The 24456-nt window shown below is 34.7% G+C and overlaps 1 protein-coding gene across 4 annotated transcripts in view; it reads left to right on the top strand.

Annotated features, from left to right (window-relative positions):
* The window catches only part of LOC114332799 (PDZ and LIM domain protein Zasp), a 252434-nt gene that overhangs the window by 171316 nt on the left and 56662 nt on the right, over positions 1–24456 (top strand). The window contains exons 6-10 of one of the 4 annotated variants that reach the window (XM_050645672.1): positions 4199–4409; positions 10224–10310; positions 15614–15715; positions 15836–15944; positions 19695–19838. In XM_050645672.1, the coding sequence (XP_050501629.1) occupies positions 4199–4409; positions 10224–10310; positions 15614–15715; positions 15836–15944; positions 19695–19838 (653 nt within the window). Of the gene's footprint in view, positions 1–121; positions 267–4198; positions 4410–10223; positions 10311–15613; positions 15716–15835; positions 15945–19694; positions 19839–24456 lie in introns of all 4 variants that reach the window. The other 3 variants (XM_050645679.1, XM_050645685.1, XM_050645694.1) reach the window with 3 other exon arrangements.

Here is a 24456-nt window from a genome sequence, read left to right as displayed (position 1 = left end):
AATTGGTTTACAAGGCATAATATTAAGTATTTTAAGTGATAAGTAGTTTTCTTTATTTACCACCAATCTTAACACAACTTAATCCACTTGTATATTCTTACTATCCATACCCAAACCACAGAGGCCGACTCAGGTGTAGTGACCAGTCCAAACAGCGGAATTGCCGGACTTAGACATGTCCAAGCCCCGGAAAACAGACCTCAACCACCACAACCTCAGCTGCCACCTGGACAGAACATTTGCGCAGATTGCGAACGGTTGATTGTGTGAGTACCACGCTACAAATACATTTTTTTGCAGCTTGTCTTGCGGTTCTCTTTGACGGAAGACGGAAGAAGATATTTTTGGTTTTTGGTTCTTTTGTTTATTTGGGTTTAAAATGCGTAGGTGTGGTAACCCTTATTATATGAATAGTAAAATAAAAAGGAGAAATATTAGCTTTAGAAAATTATGTAGTGAATTATGAGTTTCATTTGTGTAAGTAATAAAATGCCTAAAATATCTATAAGATATATCAATACATACAAACAAATATAAAAATACAGTGGGTGTAGTTATTGAGCATAAGGTTTTCTAAAAGCACTCAAATTATCATGCCTCTTCTTCTTCCTCTTTGAATGCATTATCTCTATTTTAGCAAAATGCTTTCGTGATATACCTACATATATTGTCAACTCTTTTTCTTTCGTCTTTTTGGGTGATTTTTGATTTGAGTTAATAGGTTTTATATTTATCATTACTTATATTTTTAACGTTATTGAACTTTTAAGGGCCTTCATCAATATTCGTTTTAAAGCCTTTGTCTTAGTATGAGTATTATTTCATTAACTAATGCTAGGTGCTAACCTAATAGTCCATTCTTTCACGGTTTTTGCTCTAAATTTTAAAGAACCGCTTGGATTGACATGAAATTTGGCATACGTATAGCTTACATGTCAAAGAAAAAAAGTGATATTGTGCCGATGTGTGCTTTTGCCCTGGGGGTGACTTTCACCCCTCTTGGGGGTGAAAAATATATGTCCAAAATAAGTCCGGAAATGGGTAAACTGACTAATTTTAAGTAACTTTTGTTCTATAGAGCTTTTTCGCCAAGTCAATACTTTTCGAATTATTTGCGAGTGAATATGTTAATTTTTCAACAAAGTAACCACATTTTTAGACGGTTTTTCGCAAATAACTCAAAAAGTAAGTATTTTGTCGAAAAAAACGTTGTCAGCAAAAATATAGCCTATAAAAAAGTAAAAAAAATGGTGTACGCGTTAGGTCTCTGGATCTCGCAGAACCAGAGTTATAGCCAATGAAAAATAGATTCATATTCACCAAATTTCAAATAGAATAATTCGACGTGAAATATCGAAAACATTAAGCACTTTTTGGGGAAAATCCATTATAACTTTTTTAAAGTGTTTAAAAAAGCTATATTTCTGTTTTTACAAAAAGTTTCTAGCATTAAATTTAAGCAAGTTACGCTCAAAATAAAGTTGGTCTCTTTTGTTATTGCAAAAAAATCGGGAAGACCACCCCCTAATTAGCAACTTAAATGAAATTAATCGTTACCGCTCCACAAATTATTTTACTTATGTTGTGTTCATATGATCTGTTAGTTTCATCGATTCAAAGTGCTTATTTTTGAAAAAATTTGGTTTCAAAGTAAAATTTTTAAAAATTTAAAGTTTGAAAAATATGCTTTTTTTTCAAAATAACCTAAAAATTGTTAGAGATACCAAAAATCTCGAAAAACAAAAAAAGTCAGATTTGCTTTTCGGAATATCATGTATTTTTTTGTTTTTCTGTTAGACAAAAATTGATTAAGATTTGGTGTTTCTGTTTTTAAATTTGCATACATTCGTGATCAGTGACTCGTTCAACCCCTTTTAACTATAGCCCTTTCAATAATAAGGACTTTGAACCGATGAAACTTACAGATCATATAAACAATATATTATACACGAGTCAAGAAACTTGTGAAGTCGTAACGATTAAGTTCATTTAAGATACTAATTAGGGGGTGATTTTCTCGATTTTTTTACCAAAACCAAAAGGGACTAACTTTATTTTGAGCGTAACTTGTTTAATTTTGATGCTAGAAATTTTTTTTATAAAACAAAAATTAAGCTTTTTGTAAACGCTTTAAATAAGTTGTAATGAGTTTTCCCCGAAATGTGCTTCATTTTTGGTTATTTCACGTTAAAGTATTCAATTTGGAATTTGACGAATATGAACTATTTTCCATTAGCTATAACTCTGCTTCTACTAGGTGTAGAGACGTGATATATACACCTTTTTTAACATTTTTTACAGGCTATATTTTGCTACGAATATTTATTTTTTCTACAAAATACTTACTATTTGAGTTATTTGCGAAAAACCGTCTAAAAGCGTGGTTATTTCGTTGAAAAAATGAACGTATTCCCTGCTAAATAACTCGAAAAGTATTGACTTAGTGAAAAAACTCTATAGAATAAAAGTTACTTAAAATTAGCCAGTTTATCCATTTCCTGACTTTCTTTGGACGAACATTTTTTCACCCCCAAGAGGGGGTGAAAACCACCCCCAGGGCAAAAGCACATATCGGCACAATATCACTTTTTTTGTTTGACTTGTTAGCTATGTGTATGCCAAATTTCATGTCAATCCAAGCGGTTCTTTAAAATTTAGAGGTTTTGCAATATTTTACCGTTAAAGAACGTTATAATTAATGGAGCATTTTCTTAACGTTGACTAGTAATCCATGCGTACCAAAGAAATCAAAAATTTGATAAATTCACTATCATTGTTAATGAATCATGTTCTATTTCTTAAAAAAGTTGCTTGAAAGAACAGTGCGACTGTTTAATATTATATAAATAAATTGTTTCTTCTTTTCTCACAGGATCTGCGTGCTGTTTCCTTGAATTTCAAGTTTTTTAAGAGATATCTTATTCAACAGTATGTTGGTATTTTTTTCTATAAAATTTTATTCTATTCTTTAATCCATTTCCGTTTTACAAATAATCTTCTTTTTTTTGCTTACCGTGCCGAAATTTTTGGTACTTCCACTGATTTACTTTGGATTTCAGGTAGCTTCCTTAACAATTTCCCAATATCCTCCCATTCCGCTTTTTCCGTCGATCTTTTAGTTGAGTATTAACTATGCAAACCTATCCAGTATTTGATACTTCTCATTATATGCCTCAGATATTCAAGTTTTCTCTTTTTTATCATCCTCATCAAGTCACCTTCGCCTTCACCTATTCTATTTAAAACTTATATGTTTGAAATACGTTGAACCTATGATATTCTGAGCATTCTACGATATGACGGCATCTCGAAGGCTTCTAATTTGTTCACGATCCTTCATTATCCAGGTTTTATATCCATGTAGTAAAACAGGATACACATAACATTTCAGGACCTTGATTTTTAGTTGTAAGTTCAGCTGAGAATTATTGCTCAGAATAAACCTAAGTTTCATAAATGCTCCTCTTGCAATTTCTAGCCTAGTTTTAATTTATTTATCAGGATTTAGTGTCTCGTTTATCCAACATCCTAGGTATTTAAAATGGTTACCTGTTGATATCGGTTCATTACTGACAATTAGTTGCATAGGGCCGACGTCTTGTTTAGTAACCACAAGTATCTTTGTCTTTGTTGTATTTATGCTAAGTCCGTTTTTGGAGCATTTTCTAGTGACTCGTTCTATAAGAAATTGAAGATTTTCGATACTTTCAGCTATGATCGCTGTGTGATCTGTATATCTGATATTGTTAATAGTATTTCTGCCAATTCGAACTTCACATGGCTCTTCCAAGGCTTCGTTTGCTTGCTTCCAAAGCTCCAAGCTTTGAATCCAAATTTTGTCTGTTTCTTTGCCGTCTACCAGAATAGAAGCTTCTTGATGCCAATGTAGATAATGTTAAAGTCTCAGATCTTTATCATCTATTTCAACGATTTCTTGATATTCAAACAGCCTATCGTGTTGAACCCTGTCAAACGCCTTCTCAAAATATGTTTCACTTTAGCTGCATAGTTTTGACAGTAATAAAATTTTTTGGAATTAATGAAAATTAGAAGCATTTTTTCTTAATTAAAATTAGTTGACGTTGATGGGCTTCCATTTTTATTACTCCTTTATATTTTACTATTTATATACTTCAATCTGCGCACCCCGAAACCATTACTCCTGACACAATTTTTAAGACATGTTTTTTACCCACAGTAATCCGCACCGATTACTATTCGACACAAAGCCACGCGATCGGTGGTCGAAAATCCACGACCCCAAATCCAATCGCTAGCGAACAGTATCGATCACTTAACGAACAATCCAGACCAGTTGCTGTAGGCAGTACACAAACACAACCAGAATTTCCAAAACCTACTCCGGCAGAAGGTGCAACTGTTTGTACTGATTGCGAGAGGGTCATTGTGTAAGTCCAACGATATGTTGGATCTTGTCCCTGTCAGTGTTTTTTTGTTTACTTTTTCCTTACTTTTTTTTTACTGCTGTCGGTAGGAGTAGATATTTGTTGACGTCTAGCAAATGGGTCTGTGCACTACTAAAAGTGAAATATTTTTTTAAAAAGAATAATTGGAAAACCAGTTGCATTAACTATACTAGTAAGTAAGTAAAATTAGTTTTGATGGCATGTCACAAAGGTAGATATTCCAAAAAATTTTTAACAGTCTATCCATTCAAATGGAAGGTATAATATTTATCACAAAAAGCAAAATCTTATAACAATGCAAATATGTCAAATCACTATATAAACACTATATTTAGCACAAAATAAATCGATTTTTAAATACGGCACCTAGAGACCTGAAACTTTTGGCAATGTGTTCAGCATGATATCAGGAATAGAGTCTACAATAGAAAAATGGATGGATATGTATAGGTGAATTTTAAAGTGCATAAATAGGTGTATTAAGAGCCAGATTTTGTCACTCGGGGCTTTTTTCTGGCCGCTGATGATGAATACGTCATCATAACTGACCACCAGAGCACCTGCTGCTCAAGTTTGAGCACATCATCTGGGGTGTCGAGGGGTTTCGGCACTAAATTGATGCGAACAGATTACTCGGAGGCTTTTTGGGGTCGCTAAACAAGAGTACGTCGTCAGAACTGACCCCCCGGGACACATGGTGTTTCAACCCCTCCAAAACTCTCCAACCTCCAAAATCCTCCAACCTCCAAAACGAAAAGATGCCTTAGCAGTGACATTGGGCACCAGGTACTCCGAAGGTCAGTTCTGATGGAGTATTAATTCGTTTGGCAACCCAAAACCCCCGAGTAATCAGTTTGCATCAAGTTAATGCCGAAAACCATCGAAACTCCAGAAGATGATGTGCCTTAGCAGTGACACTGAGTACCAGGTACTCCGGGGGTCGATTCTGATGGCGTATTCGTGTTCAGCGACTCCAAAAATTCCCGAGTAGCAAAATCTGGCGCTTAATATACTTATTTTGATATATTTATGCTTTTTGGATGCATTTTATACACTTTAGAATACAATTATGCGTTTCCACCCATTTTTTCTTGTAGAATTTTTTGTTGACATCATCTTAAACACATTGCAAAAATTGTCTAGGGGCTATATAGTAATTAATTTGTTCCGTTGTTTTTATTGCTAAATGCCTTGGTCTAATATAGTGATTTGCGATAATGCCAACGAAGCCTTAACTTTACTGGCAAATCATTTAAAAAGTAAGATACTTTTTAAGAAAAAATATTTCATTTTCCAAAAAAACAATTGATACAGTCCAGCGTTAGTTTTGCATGTTTAGAATGTGTCAAATGTCGAATACCATTTCTTTAAAATACTGTTAATGTATATTCGTCTATAGTTCTGCTGTTTGCATGACTAGATACCCAATACATTGTAAGGCTTCTTTTTTACAAAATCTTCAGACCTTTCTTTCTTTACACTGTTTGGTATGAATATATGTTTCCATTTGGCATGCTATGTTGTAAATTATGATATCATGCTTAAAGCAAAATTTACATAAATTCTATTACTTAAATGAAAAATTAAAGACCGAAAGACGTATAGCCCTCTTTACAAAAAAGTGGATCAAACAAGGTGCGAAAACTATGCGAGTAGAGGTGGAGTGAATAAATAAATAACTAATGTAAGCAATGAAAGACAAACGGGAGAGTATCAATCTAGATTTGGGAAGGGAAGGGAAGTAGTCGTCAAAATTTTTTGTTTAACAGAGATACAATATGAAACTCATCACTATCTTAGATTTTTATTTGATTTCAGAGAAGCTTACGATAGAATTAGAAGATAATAATAAAATGAAAAATAAAAATAAATAAAAATGTAACAACCGGTACAAATGTAACAATCTAGAAATATGATTAATGATTAAGACTGGTCTAGATCCACTATCACCTGGTGATATTTTAAATAGAAATAAGAGAGTTGCAACAGACGGTACAAGTAATGAAGAAAGTTAAAAAAACAATAGGTTTAGAAATAAACGAAAGAATGGCAAGGAATGAAAATTTCGTAAAAGCAAATACTCGAAATGTAACACCAAGAACACCAAGAAGTGGAAAGATCTACAAAAAAGGAGTAGGTATGTTTACAATTCTACCCAATAAAAGAAGAATATACAGTAAGAATGAATAATAGAACTGAAAGTCTACATAGCAGGAATCATCTGTTAAAATAAAAACTTATCACAATGAAGCTGAAAGTACATCTGTATAAAAAGAGAATAAGGCTACTCCTCACGTACACCTGCGAACCATAGATACTAAAGAAGTTAAAATTCAAAATATGGGAGTTGTATGAAAAGAAAAGTAGATATTAAAACAATGTGTGGAAAACTAGTAAACGGACAGTGGAAAAGCAGAACTGACCGGGAATTAAGGGCTTGGTATAACTAACCTAATATAACGGCTGCAATAAGGGTGCAAAGAACTTGTGGATGAGACATATTTAAAGAATGACACAAGAGAAAATACCGAAGGTGATAATAGAATAAATAATTGGAGGATAAAAGGAGAAGAAAAGCCCAGAGACAGATAGAGCAAAAAAAAGTGGAACGTTATTTGGATACGCTGGGAATTAGAAATTGAAAAGTGAAGTACCTGGACCTTTAAATGTATACTGGTATGCTTTACAACACAATCGATTAAATAGGTTGGAAATGGTGCAACTTTATATTTTTCAGCCTAAAATATTTATATGAATTATTTAATCATTATTAGAAAAGATTTAACTGTAGCCAAGAAAAACTCCTCAAAATTATCAATAATAAGGAGATACATCAAGAAACGAAAAAAGTGTGCAAGTAAACATGATACTTTTCAGAATCTGAAGTTATGTATTTTTTTTAAAGTCAGTGAACGCAAAAATAAAACCTGACAAATTTGAACAGCAATGCTTGGAAATAATAGTATACCTATACCTACTGGAGAATATGATCAACAAAGTATATGCCTAATTTGTTATATGATTATATAATAATTGTCTAATATAATTTAAGCATGATGTACATACAGTTTACATAAATAATAATAATATTGACATTTTAAAAGTATACCAAAACAATAATATTTTTGTTCTTGTACATAAGAGCTTAATTAATATACTTCCCTGTGTGTATATATTTATCAGTAAAAGTTACACTTGATCTGCGAGAAAGTATCATCATATATCCTTTATAAATATTTATAATATCCTATTCATAGCGTCCTACTCCGTCCGCTTCCATATCTCCATTCTATCTCAGCACAATCTCCTGGTCGTAGATCTCCCTGTGACATTGTGTTTTGGATTCCATTAAACTAATGTTGTTTTTGGTCTTCCTTGTTTTGTTCGCTTAGAGTTTAGAGGATTGTCAATCCAATTGTAATTTCAGTAGGCGATGGTCTGTCTTTCTCTCTACACATTCGTACCAAATAAGCTGTTTTTTCTGTATAGGTATCTTCTATGATGGTGGTCATTTTGTCCATGATTTGTCATAATCTTTCATTGGTTACATGCCTCATTCTGGATATACCTGGTGATCTGTGCCAAAAATACATTTTCAGAACAACGCGTTTATGTTCCGTTCCATTAGTGGGTTTGTCTATTTCTTTTAATCTTTGTCCCCAAATAAATATATGATCCAGAATATGATCTCCTCCATTTCTTCAGTACTTAGGTAGATTTTGAAGATGCTTAAAGATAGTCTTTTAGTCTCTTAGTAACCACAAAATTCTCGGAGATCATAGTACAATAATTGTATCGCTTTCACAAGTATAATATTAATGGTCTATCTCTAGTTACTCTTTTTTCATTAAGTTGAGTTAAAGTGTAGACTTGGTTGATGCAAGATCGTCCAAATCAAAATCCTACTTGCTATTCCAGCTCAAGTGATTCGTATTCGATCTCGTCTAGGGTATTTATAACTTCCGAGAGACCTATGATCTACCGAGAGTGCTAGTAACATATGCAGAGATGTTTTTTTGCAGTCTGCCTTATTCACGTTCTTATGGATCGGTGTATCATCATCCTTCCAGCTTTCAAGTATATTATCTCCGTTTATATTAAATACCATTAATGTTGCATTTTTCAGAAGTTCAGCAAATATTTCCTCTAGTTCATAGGCTCTTTTAATTTTCATGGTTTTTATGGTTTTACGGTTTCGCAAGATAGGTCATCTCCGATGTTAGTTTTTGGTCAATGATTTGGTATATTCTCAGTGATTTTTAAAGATATTCAGGCGTGCACTCTTTAATAGGGGAGGAAAGTATGCTAAACTTGCAGTTACTCGAGCGTTATGGGGACCTTTTGGGTTGTGAAGATTAGGTGCTAAAACCAAAAAAGTTTAGTAAAGTTTTCCATAAAGTGAGGAACTTTCTATTTTTTAATTTATTTTTCAATTTCCAATAATCTTTTTTCCGATTATAGCGCCATCTATAAATAATTTGAAAAAATGTCTCTAATAACAGTTGCTTATTTTTATGTAAATAATCAAAATCTGCAATAATAATTGGGGGCTTCTATTTAAGATTTTAAAGTAACCCCCCACCCCACCTCCGCAGGGGGTCGCGTTTGGAGCCATTAGCTAGATTTTTCAAAAATATTGAATACGTGTATTTTGTATTTTTTCGATCTGATGTTCATTTCGCGAAATATCGCGGTGTTCGTATTTAAAATTTTAAATTTACCCCCCACCCCTCTCCTTGGGGAGTCGTGTTTGGTAGCATTCGATAGATTTTTAAAAAATATTGAAAACGTATTCTTTAGTTTTTCGATCTGACGTTCATTTTGCGAAATATTCGTTTTTTTTGTGAAACTTTGTGACTCACCCATTTCCTTACGCCACTTTAAATCGTCAGATTTTTTAAATATTCACCGTTTTGCATGTACTTAACTTACCTTATCTTAATCTGACGATTTCGAGTTTTTCTAAAGATGGACTTTTTTTCGGAGCCCTTAACGAACTCCCCTGCATTAAGAGCCAATATATGGTAGAGGTACATTTATAGGGTACAAGGTTTCTACCCATGTGATAATCTGACGCGATCGAGTAACTGGCAAAAAAATCCCCGCTTGGGCTCCCCTACCACTTTTACTACCATGCTAATATAATACTTAAGCATCATTGAAGAAGCTTAAAGTAATTAAGACCTTCAAATTTTGAAGTTATTCTTTTGTGTTATGTTCTCTAGATATTATTATATGTAATATAACGTCTTATAGCTTTACTCTAGATAGAAGTTTTGATTGGAGGTATACTGGTCTAGTTTCAGTTTTTTAAGTGTTTAAAAATCCAGTTTAAGCCATTTATAATTATGTAGAATCTATTAATTATCTACTATTTATGATTTTAATAGCATTCGACGGAGTTCTGGTTTTGTTTAACAATTTGAAATTTGCTTTATTTCGTCCAGCTGATTTTTTTGGCTGTAAGGTAAAACCCACACAGTCAGACACAAATTTTGTAAAAAGAATATAAGGATTTTACACAGGGATTACACTCTTCACGCCCAGGGGACACCTAGCTGATTTTTAACTAACATTTTTGTGGTACATCTACAAACTTAAATTTTTTGCTATACCTATCAGTAAAAGATACATACCAATATTAAACGTTTTATTGAGCTCTATTGTGACAAGCTGTTTTAATATAATTAAGAATAGGCCATAAGTACGTAATTAGGAATATTGAAAATTGTTTTGGCATATTAAATATTTTTTAATAAAATAATTAAAATATTTAATAATCTCTTATTTTTTCAGTGGTGTATTTGTTAGAATAAAGGACAAAAATTTGCACGTTGAGTGCTTTAAGTGTTCCACTTGTGGCTCCTCTTTAAAGAACGTAGGGTAAGTAAACAGTTTATGTTATATGTAATAACTTAAATGAATAAGTTATTGTATTTATCAGGGATTCTAAAATAGACTGTAGATTAAAATAACGTTCACGTAAATCTCAAGATCAACGAATAATGCAGTGGTAGAAATGCTCCATTCACACTACAATATACAGGGTTGGCCACTTAAAGAGTTCATCCTTAAAATTGTGCAATACTCATTGGTTTTTGTGTCATGTGAAACATGTCGATTTTTAATCCAAAGTATCTTTCAAAAGAATCAAAATATTAAATAATTTAAATTTTTTAACGATATAGATATCATTTATTTGTCGACCCTCTCTTTTCCAGTACCACAAACCCTTAAATTTAAATAGACAATAGGCCTTGTGTGGCCATTAGATAGATATTTTGGTGGAAAATTCAAGTATCTATGATATATATTTTCATACCAACTCTGTTGTAACATCAAAAACTACATTGAACGCCATTTGCAAAAAGTACAGTTATTGACCTGTTAGTATCATTTAACAGCGACATTTACTAAGAGTTTCCTAAAATCCTTGGAAATCGTATCTCAAAACTGTCTGTTATAAAACGCGTTCAAATTATTTTCATATTTTTTTGCAAATGGAATGTGTGCAGAAGAAACAGCAAAATTGTTTAATAAACTTCGCTCATACGTTTGTAACTTGTACTACTTCTGTCCACAGTAAATATTCCAAATTTCATACTTACAAACTATTATACTTGTTACAGGAAATAAATTAAGATGATCCATACAAGCGAATACACTTTTTGTGAGGTTATGACTGAGAAAATAAATAATAATCCAGATTTTCTATTTAACATTTGTTTGTTCAATGGATGTTCTATTTTTATAAATGATACTATTTATAAATTTGGACAATTGCCGTGAATTTCATAGAGTTTTCCACACATATCCAACATCCATTGAAACTAAACGTATGGCAAAGTTATAGTAATCCTTACAAGAACTTCTTTATACTAGCATAAGTAATGATTTCAATAATTTTGACCGGTTTAGAATGCATATTTTTGAAAAAAAGATATAATTTAAAAAAATCATAATTTTTAAAATTATTGTAATTTTCATATTCTTTTGATAATAACTCCAAAAATACTCAATATACGTAAAAAATGATATACATATACCCAAATTTTAGTTTTTTCTGTGTCAAATATTTTACCTGTTTTACTATTTCCATAGAGTAAACAATAACCGAGATAGAAACGTTTAAATCTTAAATTTTGCTGTGAAAACCATGCAACCGGGGTCATTGTACCTTTTACTTTTAAAAAAGTAATGGGTCTAAAAGATTAAATTCAACGCGGTTAAATAGCTCTTGGAATTAACTTTCAAACGGTTTTTAGATAAACCTGATATCGTGAAAATAAACGGAGTTTAAAAAAACCAATAACATTTTTTGGAAAAAATTTTAAAAGATAAATTTTGAAAAAATTTTGGTGCATAAATTTTAATGCTATCAACATGTTTGGGGGCTCGTTTGATAGATATTTTTAAGTACTTTGACAAATGTTTAATAAGTTTATGTTATAAAATGCATCATTTTCCCGTTATTTCATCTTAAATACCTAACCTAACCTATAACTCACTTTTAGTTAACATTAAAAGGTTTTTCTAGTAAAAGGTTTATTTCATTTTTTATTAGCTTCAATTTTGGTAATAATAACTTTTTTGTAAAAACTTATAGTTTTTGGGTTATTGATGAAAAATCGGTTAAAAACATACATTTTTCTCAAGAAAAATTAAAATCTTTGATCTTCAATAAGTCAAAAAGTTTTGATTTATTTTAATAACTTTATATAACAAATGTTTCTTAGAATTTGTCTATCGAATTATGGGGTTATTTTCAATAAAATAATTTTCACCCCCAAGAAGGGGTGGCATCCACCCCCAGGGTAAAAGCGCAAGTTGGCACCATGTCACCTTTGTTCCTTGAGATATCCTCTAATCACTCACCAATTTTCAAGCAAATCTATGGAGGTTCAACGAAATCGGAGGTAATAGCTCATATCCACCTTCAGTGACTGCACTATAATACAACGGTGCATATCCGCATCATAGCATAAACATAAGGCGATACGTTCAGAGCGTATATGTTATACATGCATTAAATAAAAAACTAATAAATATTTAAAAAAAATTAAACGCAGTATGAAAGATTACATTATTACCGAGGGCCAAAAGTTCCTTAGAATAACCAAAAAGTTTCTTTTGAATAAGATATTAAATTTGAAATTAAAAATCACACTAAATTTTCTCTTTTTTTTTTCACCCCTGTAACTTATTAAAATAAACATTATAGATATTTTCAGTGACTCTCGGCCCTCGGTAATAATGCAATATTTCATTCTGCGTTTAAATTTTTTAAAAATTCTTATTAGTTTTCTCGAAAACTAATAGGTATTCGAAAAAAAATGAATAACACATTGGCGCGAAATTTTGCGCCTATTCCCTTAATGGACAGTTTCCTATACAATGGAGTGGACGGAGAGGTTTTACTGAATAGCCAGCAAGATCCCCCATCTAACTCTCCTGGTATTCTTCCTCTGGGGTTATTTAAAGCAAGATTTATATCATTCTTGCCTCAGGAAGAACTAAGACAACGAATAGTGCATGAATGCAGTCTAGTAACCCCTGAAATGCTTCAAAATATTCGTCGTTTTTGAACAGTGACTTTATAGTTTGTATTGCATAAACATGGACTTTGTTGGATATCATTTTGAACATTTAAATAAATAATTATAGCTGATCAGTAAACTGTTTTAAATTATGAATTTAATAATTTAAAATTTAGTTCATTTTAATTACATTGCATTTAATAAAGTCTCCTATTAATGCAACGAATTTCATGTTAATGTAATTTTTGACGAGACGAAAACAATTTAAAATTACACTAGCAAACCAGAGGCGCTCTGGTTAGTTTTTAACAGGCTTTTTAACACTTTCAATAAACTCATACCTTTTCACAAGAATATAGTTATTATGGAAAAAAATCATGGACGCCTGAATTCTCCAGCAAAATACCTGTCAAATGATGTACCACATATTTGGTATATTTCCTATTTAAAATTAAAAACGTTTGTGGTATCTACTGGAAAGGAAAAAGAGGGATTCGACAAAAATGATAGATATTTATATCGTTAAAAGATGTCCCCATTGGAGTAAAGATCTGTTTTAGTATTTTCACAAAATCCAATATTGTCCAAATGGTGGACTCTTTTGAGTGGCCAACCCTTTATACTATAGAAACACATAAATGTGGAATAACTAAAAATATTACTATTTTAATTTTACTAGTAATGATAGTAATATTAGCTACTGTCTTTAATGAAATTAACCAGTTTAGCTGAAGATTCATTTATTTTGCCGTTTCGATTCTAATGTCTTAATAGTTCTTAAAATACAAACTCGAACCCCCTTATAGGAATATCCCGGTTTAATTACTAGAAATTGGAGGTCCCGAAACGTTTCCATTTATTCCTTAATAAATGCATCCATTTAAAGAAATACATTTTATCAAAGATATCAAAATAATACCACTTAATAGGATATTTTTCAGGTAAACGGATAACTTTTTAGGTACACAATCCTAAAAATTTTAATTATGTCTGGTTTACTAGGGTCTGTAATTAGTCCTGTCGCCAGGGGGGGTACAACGGCCTCCTTAATTCAGATGGACTTACCCAAGTTTTTTTATGTATTTTGACCCGCAGAATACGAATTTTTTGGGTAACAGTTGATCCGGATGTCGATAAGATTGTTATAGACAAAGAACTTGAGGAATTACATAACAGCGATTTCTCGCAAAGCAAAACATCTTTTTGTATATTTTGGGTCATTTTAAGCAAAAAATATTCCAACAAGTTTTTTCGTAGAATGCATAGTTTTCGAGATAACCGCGATTGAACTTTCAAAAAATCGAAAAATTGTAATTTTTGAACCCGAATAACTTTTGATTAAAAAATAAAGTAGCAATTCTGCTTACCGCATTTGAAAGTTTAAGTCACATTATATCGGTTTTGATTATTTGCATTGCTAAAAATTTATTATTTTATTGTTAAACAAAGCTAGTATGCGAGTGATGTTTTCAATGATTTCTCATTTAAAATCGAACGAGTAGGTAGAGTAGCTACAAGTGCAAGCGAGGCAATTTCTACGTAGCATGCGTTAAAACGCATGTATTAGGCACGGGAAACACTATGTGTTTATAGATTAGTTTAACAATAAAAAAATTAATTTTTAGCAATGCAAATAATCAACCCGGTATAATTTGACTTAAACTTTCAAATGCGGTAAGCAGAATTGCTACTTTATTTTTTAATCAAAAGTTATTCGGGTTCAAAAATTGCAATTTTTCGATTTTTTGAAAGTTCAACCGCGGTTATCTCGAAAACTGCATTTTACGAAAAAACTTGTAGGAATATTTTTTGCTTAAAATGACCCAAAAAATACAAAAAGATGTTTTGTTTTGCGAGAAATGTAATTCCTCAAGTTCTTTGTCTATAACAATCTTATCGACATCCGGATCAACTGTTACCCAAAAAATTCGTATTCTACGGGTCAAAATATATATAAAAAACTTGGGTAAGTCCATCTGAATTAAGGAGGCCGTTGTACCCCCCTGGCGACAGGACTAAATAGGTAATAAATACTTTATGACTTTAATATCAGCACAAATTAGATATTTCTTCGACAAATCTACAGATCATAAAATACTTTTTAATTTATCTAAAAATTTGTATTGGCCACCCACTTCGTTGTCTGTTAATAAATTTTTGGATACAGTTGCAAAAAAAATCAGGCTACGATTAACGGATATTTTTCAAGAAAAAATAAGTAATTCTGTTGTATGTATTTTAATATAACACATAATAAGAAATATAAACTTATGATATTGCATACATTTCATACTTATTTATTAGTGTATGCATGCACATGTAATGTAATTTTTGGTTTTTTTCTATTATTATTATAATAAATAATAGTTACCCTACTGAATAATTGACATAAAAAGACAAAACACCACATACACATACTTACGTATATATGCATACAAAGTATGTATTATTATGTATATTTGGTAATTCACTTATTTTTACTAGCCACTAACGACCGGTTATTAGAATATCCCGGTTATAAGAATATTCCTGCATGGCGCAATGGCTATTCCGACAAGCGGGTTCGAGTGTAACATTAAAATGTCACAAAAACTAAGTTTAGAACAATATGACAGTAATATAACTAATTAAACAAATTTTAAATTTCAGGTATTATAACATTAACAACAAACTTTACTGCGACGTTCACGCCAAGTCAGCTGCACTCAAAAACCAGACTAATCCAAATCTAGTTCCAATTACCATCCCACCGTAAGTACCCATAACTATTAACGTTTGTATCCATTTTTGGAATGATATGAAATTGGTCAGTAGCACGAGGTTACCGTTATGTGTTGTCATGAATTAAATGTTTGCCTGTTTTTGTTACAGAGGTGGAAGAGCTCCAGCTCACGCTATCTCGTCTGCCCTTTCTAGCCATTCTTATCCAACATCATCTCCATTATCTCCAAAGTTAAACACAGCTGGTACCCAATATCAGGTAAAAGTAATGTCTAACTATACAACTACTTGCACTCTTCACAAAAGAGGAAACAAAGTATTTCAATATTTCTACCAAAATTGCAACAAGCAAAAATCTCCATCAAGCCTACCAAATTACTGAAGATATGAACGTTAATTTAACATGAGAATACTTATTTTTTTTACTAGTTGATTGGATAAAACCTTTGTAAATGTTGAAATCCTACCAACAACAATTAAATAAAAGCAATTGGACTTCGTTAGTCCTAGGTTATCACCCAACGTGAGCGGAAGTAGAACTGGAAGTCGATATTGAACTCTTCGTGTAACTTTGCGTCGATTGATATACGATTTCTTTGAGTAATTTTTACCAAACTTCCGGTCATAACTTCTTAACCGGAAATGACATCAAAACCGGAACTAAAAAATATTCGAGCTCGACTTTTCAATACGCAATGATTGATATACCATTATGTACTATTTATGCGACTAAAATGTGGCACTTCCGATTACATCTTTTTAACCGGAAGTAATATAAAAACTGGAAGTATATATTTTTTATCGTCTTGCTAAGGCGCGTCGAATAATATATCGCTTACATTATAAAACCGGAAGTCCTAGGTCAAATTTCTCACCTTCAATACCATCCTTGGGTTATAAGCCTTCATTCGATACCTCATTTGTCATTCTATCTGGTCTAATGACGTAGAAGTTGTGTTTACGAAGTCTCTGGGACAGACAGACATGGATAATTTAAGTTTTTCACATTTTTTCAAAATGGATGAAAACAGAGAATAAAAACTACTAGAGTTTTTAACAATGCCTACAGAAAACAGCAAAAATGATAAATGTTTCTTTAGGGAGAATATTCTAAAATCAGAAGAAAGAACTTAGAAGATTACAGTAAAAATATATACTAAATTTACAATCAAGTTGCAGTAGAAATAAACAAACCAATACACCTTAAATGCTACTATAGGGTGACCAGAAAGTCCCTTTACACTAATAATAATAATGTTTCAACAGCGCGCCAATGTTTATTTGCGTTCCGGCGCATGCGCATCGTCAAGGGCACCTGTCTGGTCACGCAGACAGACAAGAGTAGTTACGATTGAAACATGATGGCGGCCACAAGTGAGTATACAACTGAGGCATGTCAATTACTGCTTCAACGCTTTCCGAGAGCATGTGACAAACAAAACGTTCTGTTCACCGATAAGTGCGATTTCTTGAAATTGAAATGTTTATTTCCGGGCAAAGGACAACCCTCATTTCTTTGAGGAAGTGAAAAAACGCGCCTCCTGTTATGATATGGACTGCAATTACTTCAACTTATCTGCTTGGGCCATATTTTTTAAAGGCTTGATAACTTAACACTCTTATCTGCAGATAATCAACGAGTGGTTACTACCGCAATTAACAGCTCAGGGCACTGCTAATATTGATTATTGTCAACAACATGGCATCTCGCGCCATTTTGCTCTCGTTGTTAGCAAACGCATGAATGTAATCTTCCCGAACCGATGGATTGGGATTCTCCAATTTCTTGGCCTCCAAGAACTTACTTACTTTCCGTGTCCGGAACACCAACAACTTTAAATTCTGTATTTACAATGGTTGGCCACATAGATGGCCCTGTCATTTGCTATAATTAAGTCTTGTTCTGTGCAGGTCTCTCTCATCTCTGTGCATGATAGTAGATGCCGGCTGGTCTGAACCGCGCCACAGTCGCAGGTATCGTCCTCCTGGTATCCCCATTTTTTCAGGTTACTAGCACAACGTGAAACGCCGGTTCTTAGTCTGTTTAGCGCTTTCCAAGTCGGATACGGTAAATTATGTCCAGCAGCCATTTCCTCCGAGGAAGGAAAATGTGTCGCGGTAGTTGACGCTTGCCATAGGTGTATTCGGCGCGTCTCTGGCGCTTCGGGGATGGATCTTGATGTTTTCAGGAAGCTTTTCCGAGATCTTAGTCTGCTTGGCTGAGTTTGGTGGTCATATAAGGGGTGTCTTCGGTCCGTCTCCTGCTTTTTCCGTTCTACCTCTGACGTGACCTTCCCCCTGATTGGTGGTGGAGCAATTCCAGCAATGGGGTATACCTCTTCGATAGGTGTCGGTTTCAGGCAACCCGATATTATACGGACCGTTTCATTTAGAGCCACGTCGACGTTCTTTGCGTGAGCAGAGTTTGCCCATACTGGTGCTCCAAACTCCGCGGCCGAAAAACATAATGCCAAGGCAGAAGTGCGGAGAGTGTGTGGTTGTGCTCCCCATTTTGTATTAGTTAGCTTGCGGATGATATTATTTCTGGCACTTACTTTCTTCTTGACATCTTGACAGTGGTATCGGTAAGACAGAGTTCTATCCAGACGGACGCCAAGGTATTTTGGCGTCTTGTTGTGTTCCAGCATCTGACCACGCCATTCCACCTCCAGCGACCTTCGGGCATGCTTGTTTCTCAGGTGGAAAGCACATACCTGGGTTTTTGTGGGATTGGGTTTCAGATGGTTTTTATCATAGTATAGAGCTAAGTCTCCCAGGGCATCTGTCAGTTTCGCTTCGACTTCATTGAAGGTTCTTCCCTGAGCTGCCACCGCTGTATCATCAGCGTAAATAAATTGCCTTGTTTGTTGGTGTATGGGTTGGTCGTTGGTGTATATGTTGTATAGAAACGGCGCGAGGACTCTTCCCCGTGGTAGCCCATTTTTTTGGTCCCTCCACCGACTGTTCTTGGACTGGAGCGTTACGTAGAACTGATAGCACTAACCTTGTTAGTCGGAAATCCTTTGTAGTTTCGTACGCCTCCAAGAAGTCCAGATTTGACAACGCCGGACAATGCAATGTGGGATTTCATTAAAGAGGAGATTATAAAACGCAGATATGTTTCGAATCAGGATTTGCGAAACGGAGTTTTCCAAGCTTATACGTCAGCAACTCCGGACATGCTGAGACGGATGAGCATACAAACAAGGCGTCGTACCAAGTTGTGTTGCGCCAATGGAGGTATGCACACCAATGTTTTAGATAATTAAATAATGAATACATAATTCACAAACAAAATTATGTTATTATTTTTTCCCTCTGTAGTATAACAAAAACCATTCATTAGTGTAAAGGGACTTTCCGGCCACCCTATAGGAGTACTCCCGAATCATAACTTACAATGTATAGACTTTGGAAATCATGATTTGCGATTTACAATGTATATACATTGTAAATTATGATTTGGGAGTGCTCCTAGAAGCATTTAACGTGTCTTGATTTGTTTATTTTTACTGCGTCTTGATTGTAAATTTAGTATAGAATTAAATTACAGTAGAGATAAAATTTGTAGAAACAAAATGCAAAAAATAGTCAAATAATTTTAATAGTTTGGTCAAATATTCCTGGAGTATTAGAATTTACGAGTGTTAACGGACATTATTAGAAACGAAGAGTATTAAATTTCGTTATGAAAAAAATAAGAATTTTTTGTGTTTTCATAAAAAATAATAATGAAAAATTAATCGGTTTACAGTTTACGGATAATAATTATTATTGTTTGAAATTTTAAAACCCATTAACGTTTTGCAGAAGTAGGATGTAATTTAAAATATTCTTCAAATATGTAATAAACTACCTGTAATTTGGATACCAGGCTTCTTATTAATGAGACTATAAAAACTTTGTTTCCTTTATACATACTGACATCTTCAACTTTCTCCTATCTACTTACTGCACTCTGTCTCGTTTGCATGAACACACCAATACTTAACCCTTCAAATAATTTTAGGCGGAGGAAACTAATGAGAATGTCGATGTTACGTCTTCGTCTTCACTTTTAGCTAAATCTAACGTTATCGAGTCTAATACTAGCAATAATAATTTATTTAGCAATTCTACGCCTGTTTCGTATAGCAAATACTTAAACAATAAGGTAAGTTCTAACCAGGTGCTTGTAAGGATTGTTGACTATCTTAAATATCGTTCTTAAATTTATATGTCCGACAACTTTGACGATAATATTAATATAATAACTCAGAGATAATGACTATATCAGAACTTTTGCAAAATAATATATTGTAGCGTGCTTAGTGTAATTACTTCTAATTACAATAAAACTAGCGGTTCGTAATTTATATACGACTTTATTTATATAAGTTACAGACGAATTTATCTTATACACTAAACTTATTCACAAAATATGCCCGTATTTATACCCAGTTGTTATTCTGGAACAATCGACTCCCATCTCGAGCTATCGGCTTGTTCCGCCTACGTGACGTACCTTCCAGAATTCTCCGGCGAGGCCTAGCACATCCGATTACGCCATTCTCGAGGTGTTTACTGTTATACGGGGATCGGCCAAGATTTCTCTTCCGCTACACTGCTCCCCTCTTAAGATCTGAGCGTCTCGATCAGCAACTCTAAATGAAGGCCCAGGATGGCGGAATCTACACGACTCTCCAGCTCTGCATACACCCTTCAAGAAGAAATAACAGTCTACTGTCTTTGAAGGGTACGACATCTTCGGGTTCATGCAACACACAGTGATTTGTACACCAGTTCCTCTGAAGACCACTTCAAGCATGCTTCTCACAATCTTCCAATCCAGATTTTCTACTGCATGGCCTATTTTTGGTAAAGCCAAATTTTTGATGTCATAATTACACACGATTTTCTTCAAATTAGTTAGAACACGCCATATGTTCTCGTAGCTTGGCGTGTCCGTATAAGACTTTCTGGTCACCATATACAGCAAAGATCGAGGACCATCTTCCAATCGCAGTACTCTTCCAATTTTAGGCTGCTGATTTCTTAACTCGTCCAGGCGGCCGAACTTTCTATTGAATACGGACGATATTCCTTTAGTCATCTCGAGGTCTTGGGCAACACAGTGGGCCAGAGAGACGTTTTCTGGAACACCAAACAGATCTTGCTGAACTTCTGTGGTCACGCCGAATCTAGCACTCTTTCTCGCTGCGTAATTTGACATAAATTGATTAAAACTTGGCTGTGCGACATCTTTCATCTCCTGTTGGAGGACTCGTGCTTCTTCTGTTTCATTTGAGCCAGCATATGGTGCAAGACGATTTATGTGAATAACTTTTGGTTTACCGTTTGGCAACTTCTTAATTCTATATATTACGTCATTTATTTTCTTCTTAACTTCATATGGACCTTCCCATTGTCTTTGCAGTTTAGGACATAAGCCTCGACGACGTTGCGGATTATAAAGCCAGACAAGATCACCTACTTCGAAGCTTTCATTCTTGCATCGAGAATCATATTGATCTTTCATTCTGTCACTGGCTATCTGGATGTGTTGTCGGGCAAGTTCATGAATGTTGTTCATTCGTAATTTCAGGCGGTCAACGTAGTCTTCGCCTGCAACATGTTCCTCGGAAGGTCCGCAGCCAAACTCTAGGTCGCAGGGCAACCGAACTTCACGACCCAACATCAGGCAGGTTGGTGTTTGACCTGTAGTTTCATTTACGGCCGAGCGGTAGGCCATCAGGAATAAATGAATGTGTTGGTCCCAATCTCGCTGATGTTCAGATACAACTTTGGACAAGTGTTTACCCATCGTTCGGTTCATCCTCTCGACCATCCCATCTGATTGAGGATGCAGGGGTGTTGTTCTGGTCTTATTGGCACCAATCAATTTACAAACGTTTTGGAAAAGAGCTGACTCAAAGTTTCGCCCTTGGTCGGAGTGGATCTCCAAGGGAACACCAAATCGGCTAAAGAATTCTTTAACAAGTACCTCTGCAACGGTAGCAGCTTCTTGATTTGGTAATGCATAGGCCTCAGTCCATTTTGTAAAATAATCCATGGCTACCAGGATGTATTTATTTCCAGCATCGGTTTCTGGAAATGGACCTGCAATGTCGATAGCTACTCTTTCCATACGACTTCCAACATTGTACTGTCTCATGGGTGCTCTCTTTTTACCAACCGGACCATTACCGGATGCACACGGTTCACATTTTCGGCACCATCTTCTTACATCATCTTTACAGTTCACCCAATAGAACCGTTCTCGAACCTTTTGCAGAGTCTTCGTAATACCAAAGTGTCCACCTGATGTACCGTCATGCAACTGACGCAATACTTCTGACACTTTACTTTTAGGTACAATTAACTGAAGCTTAGATTCTGTACCATCATCGTTCTCAAACGTTCTGTACAGAAGATCATCTTTTAGTACCAGGCAATTCCATTGGCTCCAGTAGGCCTTGACTTCTGGACTACATGCACTAATGTTTTGCCAACTAGGTCTCTCACCTCGACGCATCCAATCCAATACTCTTTTTATACATGGATCGTCTTCTTGGGCTTCTTGTAACTGTTGTGGCTGCCATTGCTCATTAACGACGGTAGTTCGTCTCACAGGGCAAAGCTGTTCATCTACTTTAAGCCGGTGATTACAACTTTCACTGCATGGCCGTATCGAGGAAGCATCTGTATTTGAACCAACTCTTCCAGCCCCCTTCATGCGTCTCTTCGGCATCGTGTCACGAATCACCCTCCGTACCATTTCCACCAAACGTTCATCTTTTCTCTTATCGCCTTTTTCCACGGTTATTACTTGATTGTTTCGTGAAGCTTGGCTAGCTGCTTCGTGTTCCAAGGCAATAGCAAGTGCTTCATCTAAAACTTTCGGTCTTGCTAGTCGTAAAGCTTTCTGTAGTTCACTATCTTTCAGCCCATTGACAAAGGTATCTACCGCAATTTCTTCTAAAACGCTGTCTGGCACCTCCGGATAAGCCAACCGCACCACACGAGCCACATCTGCTTCAAATTCTTGCAGATTCTCACTTGCTCGTTGACTTCTACTTCGCAGTTGTGCTTTGTATACTGGTTGTAGATGGGCATCTCCATAGCGTTTTTCTAGACGAGTGAACAAGGTCTGGTAACAATTTTCTTGACCCTTGGGAATTGACCTTAATATATCTGCAGCATCACCTCGTAAAGCAGCAGTCAAGGAAACAGCCTTTTCTTGTTCGGTCCAATGATTGGCGGTCGCAATAGCTTCAAACTGTCTAAGATATATGGACCAAGAGGACTTTCCATCAAATGGTGGTAATTTGAATCTCATATTATGCGACGTTTCGTCTCTCGGTAGTTCATCTTTCACTAAAGGATCTAACGTTGCTGCATTAACTGATGGTTGTACTTTTGTATTGGTTATCCTGCTCTCTAGCTGTTTGATCTTTTCTTCTACGGTCTCTACACTTTTCTGCATCTTATCGAATGTTCTAGAAACTTCTTCAAATTTCTCATTGTTCTGTTTACAAACTTCTTCTAGTTTTTCGTTGTTTTGCCTACAGACCTCTTTAATTATTTGAGAAGTCTCATCGAATCTTTTAGCAACATTTTCGAATTTCTCGTCGCTTTTTCTACTAACTTCTTCAAGTTTCTCGTCGCTTCTTCTAGAAGTTTCATCGATCGTTTCAGAAACAGTTTTTAATTTCGATAAGATTACTTGTTCTGCTGACTGGAAGTGGAACGTCTTTGGGTCTTCTCCGTTCTTCGTGAGGACATCCTCGAGTCGTGCTTGTAGGACTATCTTGAGCCCACTGCTGTCCAGATCCCGTTCCTCGAGCTGTTCACGGAGCTGTTTTACTGTAAGTTATTGTAGCAACATCTTTGGTCGGCACACACGTACTTTCCAAAATGTCTTTTAACAGTCTTTCCGAATACCGAACAATCAACGCACTTTAACTATTCCCGACGAATAGAGTTCAAAAGTCTTTTAAAGTCTCTCTGTAATTCACTTATTTATATCGCACTAAGTTAACCGAACACCGACACCAACTGTAGCGTGCTTAGTGTAATTACTTCTAATTACAATAAAACTAGCGGTTCGTAATTTATATACGACTTTATTTATATAAGTTACAGACGAATTTATCTTATACACTAAACTTATTCACAAAATATGCCCGTATTTATACCCAGTTGTTATTCTGGAACAATCGACTCCCATCTCGAGCTATCGGCTTGTTCCGCCTACGTGACGTACCTTCCAGAATTCTCCGGCGAGGCCTAGCACATCCGATTACGTCATTCTCGAGGTGTTTACTGTTATACGGGGATCGGCCAAGATTTCTCTTCCGCTACAATATCTAACGTTGAGAAATGGAGAGTAAAATCAGTTTTATTCGAAATGGAGAACCTGCTCAAATTCCAATATAGAGATATTTTCAGTAAAAATATACTTTTGAAAACTACAGGGGACACAAATCTATGGAAGATTTAGGAAAACGCAAAGTCATACTGAACAAAAGAAACAACAACAATACACCATGGTTCAGAAAAGAAATAAAACAAAAATGTAAAGTGAAACGAGAGGCCTACATGAAGTATAAAACATCAAATACTCCAGAATCCAGAGACACCTATAAAAGAATACAAAATGAAACAAAGCATTAGGTAAGAAGAACAAAAAATCAACACTAGGAACGGTTTACAAAAAGGATGGAAAGCGACTTTACGGTACAATAAACAAATATGGAAATTCATAAGAAACCAACGGAAAGAAATGGCAA

Source organism: Diabrotica virgifera, chromosome 1, assembly GCF_917563875.1.
Source record: "Diabrotica virgifera virgifera chromosome 1, PGI_DIABVI_V3a".
Taxonomy (NCBI): Eukaryota; Metazoa; Arthropoda; class Insecta; order Coleoptera; family Chrysomelidae; genus Diabrotica; species Diabrotica virgifera.
Note: the sequence above shows the minus strand (reverse complement) of the source record. Positions and strands in the feature narration are given on the sequence as shown.